Source organism: Trichechus manatus, unplaced genomic scaffold (genome assembly GCF_000243295.1).
Source record: "Trichechus manatus latirostris isolate Lorelei unplaced genomic scaffold, TriManLat1.0 scaffold00333, whole genome shotgun sequence".
NCBI classification, from domain to species: Eukaryota; Metazoa; Chordata; class Mammalia; order Sirenia; family Trichechidae; genus Trichechus; species Trichechus manatus.
Window position 1 is genome coordinate 713,832 of NW_004444269.1, and position 5,771 is coordinate 719,602.

The 5,771-nt window shown below is 40.7% G+C and overlaps 1 protein-coding gene across 5 annotated transcripts in view; it reads right to left on the reverse strand.

Moving 5' to 3' along the window:
* LOC111819247 (SLAM family member 9-like) overlaps window positions 1–1,811 on the reverse strand; it is a 36,507-nt gene extending 34,696 nt beyond the window's left edge. For all 5 annotated transcript variants that reach the window (XM_023725594.1, XM_023725598.1, XM_023725596.1 and 2 more), the window contains exon 1: window positions 1,690–1,811. In XM_023725594.1, the coding sequence (XP_023581362.1) occupies window positions 1,690–1,756 (67 nt within the window). In that variant the 5' untranslated portion in view covers window positions 1,757–1,811. The remainder of the gene's footprint in view (window positions 1–1,689) is intronic.
* Between the last annotated feature and the right edge of the window lie 3,960 nt (window positions 1,812–5,771).

The following is a 5,771-nucleotide window of genomic DNA, read 5'->3' on the forward strand; positions in this document are numbered from 1 at the left end:
AAATTTTTCATCAAAATAGTTAAGTAACATATTACTGCATAAAAAAGTAATTTGTGTCCCTGTGCCAAACACTGGTAAGAATGGGCTCCATTTCATTTACTCTCCCAAATAACACCTCAGGTTAGGTGTTATTATATCCATTTTATGGGAGAGAAACAAGGGTCAGTGAGGTCTGCGCCCCAGGGTATACACAATTTGCCCAAGATTTGATGGCTAGTAAGTGGCAGAACCAGAATTGAGGACCAGTGGGTCTGAGGGCAGAGCTCAGTCCCTCTTTTGATCATAACGAGGTTTTGTGGACCAGGCAGAGGGCCAGGACACAGAACCGGAGCCCGGTTCACACCAAGCAGAATCCACTGTTATACATCCCCCCAATGATCACTACTATCATTGTACACTTGGAAGCAGCTTGTAACCACACATGAAGGTCACCAGCAGATGAGAGAGGAGAGTCCTGCTTCCCCTTCCTTCTCCACCTCTGTGGATGGTTCTACAGTTCACCTAAGGCCAGTGACGTTGCTAGGGTTGTGTGTGGGGGGGATGCAGTCTGCACTAGTTGACACTGTCGGAAGGGGTGACACCGAAATGACTGTCTATAAAATTTTTGTGCATTGTTTCAGCAGAAAATTATTATTTTTTTATTAAAATATCCCTGTAGTTAGTTATAACAACAAAAACATTTTTCATAAGCCCAGTTATATATATTACTATACCTACAAGGCTAAAATTCTATGCTAATTTGCTTTTTGAACCTTCTAATGCACTCTGTCAGAGTTGTCATTATTACCCATTACAATGACCCTCTAAACATGTGATTTGGTCTGCACACACTAAAAGAACATGCTGTTATTTTTGTTCCTGCCGGTGTTTTTATAGTAGCTGATCTTGTCAAAGTTTCTGGTGTTTGAGGTATAATATTGTGACAAGTAGTATTTGTGAAGCTATGTCAATAGATTTTTTTGAGAATGAAGTAGTAATTAAAGGGAAAGAAAAACAGCTTCAGCTCAGTTACGTGATGTTATAATTCAATGTAGAAAGATTTTATAAAACAATTTGTTGTTAGGATTCATATAATCTAAGAAATATTATATTTAAGCAATGTACAACTATATTTATTACATACTATTCTATATTTAAAATTGATATTAAACTTTACTATGGATCCTGTATGGTCTGGAGCAGGAGGAGGTCCATGGGGGAAGGGGGTGACACCATGAGTTACCGCACTGGGTGTCACCAACTCTAGTGATGCCACTGGCCCTGGTCCTTCTCTCACCACACATGCCCCTCCTCAGCCGGCTAATAGTGGAAGGAAGAAGGATGGGGGTGAGCAGGAGATGGAGGAACAGCCTCAGATTGTCTCTGGCAGAGCCACAGGAAACTGGAGGCCGCTACACAGCTCTCAGGTTGCTCACAGCTGCAGCAGCCGCGCAAGCAGGAGAAAAGGCTGTCTTGTGAAAGAGGGATGTGTTGGTAATTGTCCTATGCTGAGGGCTGATAACCTGAAGTCCTCCCAGAAACACCCTGTTCCTCTTTCTCACCCACCCTCACTCACAAAGACGCTTGAGGAATCAGGATATTTCTACCATGGATGTTGATACCACAGCTGCCTGCCTGTCTCCCTCACGCCCAACACCTCTACCTCCTGCCAGGCTCACCTGGAGCAGCCCCACCTCTTACACTACTCACCAAGAATGAGGCTGAATTTGAGCATCAGGATCTGGGTGAAGTACCATCTGGTGAGTAAGGAGTCCATACTGCCTGAAACACAATAACATTGCAGCTCCTCCCAGGCCTCGCCTCCTAACCCCGCCCAAACCACTCTCCCCTCCTCAAATCTCCCACTGCACTAGATGTAAATCCAGACTAGTATATAAAAAAAGCATGAAACATGCTGATAGGCTCCAAGGAATATAAATTTAAAAAAAGATGAATTATTTTTCTGATGATAAAAATAATCCATGCTGATTATATAAAATTTAGAAAACACAAAAAATTATACAGGGGAATAAAAATGACTTGTAATCACATATCCAAATGTAAGTGCCATAAATATTCTTGTATACTTCTTCTGGGTATGTTTTTCCATGCATTTTAAGATAACATAAAACTAATAATAAAAGTTATCTTTCTGCACAAAGTAGTGGTCGCAGAGTGGGTTAATGTGTGACGATTCATTGTGGTACAAGAAAAAATAGAAGGATGTTTATTTATATTTTTAGTTACAGTAAGGAAGAAAGAAACCCTTCCTGATTTTTAATATTCAGATTTTCCCCTGCACCCTGACCTGGTCTGTGTCAGACAGTTGTGCATATGTGAACAGCCTCAAGAGAAGATTAGGAGGCAGTCTCGCTCGCTGGCTCAATTTCATCTGCCTGCTGCCTAGTGGGAGTAGATACCACTGAACTAACACTCACCTATAGTGGTTGAGTTGTTTCAGATATTTCTTCCCAGCAGTCATAAATGGAAGACAGCATATATCATGCAAACAAAGAAGAAAAAGACATCTTCTCCCACAGCTGATACAAGCTCTTCATCAGCACATAATGAAGTAAAACAGATGGTCCAGTTAAATCAGACAAGAAACATGCCAAAAATCCAAAACGTTGAAGAAGACTGTATGAAATATGGAGATGCCTCCAGTGTTGTTAATGAGAACGGTCTTAGTTCTCTGGATGAGCAAAGCCAGTGAAGCATATACAAATATTTATTGAGAGAAATTTACTTTAAGGAAACGGCTCACATAATTGTGGTACATGACAAGTCAGAAATACGTGGGTCAGATGAAAGGCTGAGTTCCTCTACTGGCTCATGTTGTTGCAGGGGCTGATGAATCCAAAATCTTCACATCAGGAGGCAGGCCAGAGACTTCTGAAGGCCTATATACCAAAAACCAGAGGTCAGGGAATGAGAAGAATGCAGGGACTAGAAAGAGTGAACTTTGACAGAATAGCTGTTTATATACTGGAGACAGGCCCCACTCCCAAGGAAACTCCCCTTTCAACTGATTGGCTGCACACATCAGATCACAAAATGGAAGGTGATAACATAGTGTCTGCCAAACCACTGAGAATCATAACCCAGCTAAGTTGAGAGATAACATTAACCATCCCAAGAACTCTGGGTCTAAATGCATATTGAGCCTCAAGGTATTAGTTAATGGTATAGGAAGCCATCAGGAACTGCGAGATATTAAAAAATTGTTTAAGTCATCTTTATCTCATCCTTCTAAAGATTTTATTATTTGGTGTATGCTTTAAAATGTACAATTTGCTATTTAAAGCATACGATTTACAGTTTAATGAATATACATTTGGTGGGATTGCCTGCTTAAAATATTTTGACTTATTTTGCACACGCTTGCCATAAAAAGTCTGGACTAGGAGCTTCTCTGCACAGGGGTCTCAGGTCCAAAGGATGTGGTCTGCTCCCGGCTTTGCTTTTTTGGTGGTACTAGGTCCCCAACTCTCTGCTCCTTCCTCTCTCCTTTTATCTCTTGTAAGCTAAAGGGTGATGCAGGCCACACCCAAGGGAAACTCCCTTTACATTGGATAAGGGATGTGATCTGAGAAAGGGTGTTACATCCCACCCTAATCCTCTTCAACATAACCCAATCCTGCTTCATTAACTTCAGGCAGAGATTAGGATTTACAACACATAGGAAAATTACATCAATCACAAAATGGAGAACAACCACACAATTCTGGGAATCATGGTCTAACCAAATTGATACACATATTTTTGGGGAACACAATTCAATCCATGACAGAATCTGAAGAAGAGATTGTTCTCTTCCGGAGAGAGTAAATTTCAAAGTAGTTGGAAAAGGCCAAGGAAGAGTTTACTAATCAGATTCATGAAGACCGGGTGAACAGAGAGACAGAGAAGTGCTTGTTTTGAATGTTCTGGGAATTTGTTAATTACATCTCCATACATGGCTCATAATGATGGCTCTGTTGAGTTTGCTCTGCTTGTGGCTTGGGAGGTGGTGAAGTCACAATGACTGAGAAGAGGAAGAACCTCAGATGAATCCCTGCTGAGGCTTGACTAATACATGGTATTACAGACTCACAGAGCCTGAGAGGGATCATTTGAATTTCTGCCCAAAACTGACCCCCACCCCCATACACCACTGACGAATGGCACCCTTGTCACTGAATATTCTGGTCCAACATTTCTTGAAATGTTCATCTTTATGTAACTCAGATATTAATTGCATTAGACTTTGTCTGAACCTCACTTTCATAGCCTAGTATGATCAAATCCACCCTCTGTGTTCAGTAATTTTTGAACCCTACATCTTCATAGTCCCCTTCCTGTGCCTTCTTCAGGATTTGCTAGGTATCAAGTGATGAGTGGTAATATTTGTTGTGTATGCAACAACTCTCTGCATCACCCCCTCATGTACCAAAATATTAATTAGTTGGCAGTGTGTATGACAATATTTACAGATTTGGTCTAAGGATTCCTCTGTGGCTAGAGTTGGTGAGCTGTTTTTCCCTCCACCCAGAACCTTGCTTTGTAGAAGCCTAATATTAGGGGCTCACCATAACTACTTTACTTACCAATCCCTAAACCTGAACTGATATCTACCACTCCAACCCAGTCATTTTGATCTACTTGACAAATATTGCCACCATATTCTTTATTCTCCTCAAATAGCTTCACCAAGAACAATAATTTGAAGGGCTACATGGTGAAGTCCAGGACTCTTCAGTAAAACTTCATTATAGATTCTCCTACAATGCCATCCTCTAGCCAGCCATCCCCTTGTCACTTTTGGTTATTCACTGGATAAATTTCTCTAATCTCAACACATGTATAGAAGCCTTCCCTTCCTTTTGGCTTTTGTGTAGTCAGAAACCTAACATACAAGTCTCTCTGATTGTTAGCATTACCAAATACTTGTGAGAAATCTGAGAGACACGACTTCATAGAGAAGGAGCAAATTGCAGTATTAAACCCAGATATGGTTTCTAACACAAGACATTGCAAACTTTCTCCTAATCTCCGTTACTTGTCTTCCTCAAAGCCACACCATGGTGTATCTTCAGTCATTGGCACTGTAAATGTCTCTTGTTTCTGGTAACATGTTCCCTTCTGCATCAGTTTTAGGGTCTGCTTGGTAGTTGGTCCTACAGCAGCAATAGTCTAGTCTTCAGTAAACTCTGTCTCATCAAGTGAAGCCTAATGTCTGCCACAGACCTCTTGTCTTTCCAGGAAAGCCACCAATTTCTTAAGAAATTGTGGTTCTACTGGGTTAACACCATTTTCCAGCTTGAAGCTTCATGAGTAATTTATTGGAATATACTCATTCAAATACGTTCACATCACAAAATGTATTCCTGGTTCTCCACTGGAAAGATCTAATTTCTAGTGGCTCATCTCTACAAAGGCTATAATGAAAACTTTAGATAACTTTTCGTACCTCACCCAGAACTTAGAGGAGGTATCTAAGGACCATCATACCTTATGCCAAGTCTATCTGTATGCCCTGGCACTGTATACCTAGTAGTTTTATTGTCATGGTAGACACATAAATTTATCCTAGTTTGAGTAACAATAAATGATCTGAAATACTTGGTGATATACCTTGAAGCTACCAAAAATGTAACTCAGATGTCAAATAGGGATCCATGGTCAGTATACTTATTTGCAGACAACACAATCCATTCTAATTGGTTTAAGCAAGAAAGAATTTACTAAGGCGCCCTGGTGGTGCAGTGGTTAAGAGCTGTGGCTGCTAACCAAAAGATCGGCAGTTTGAATCC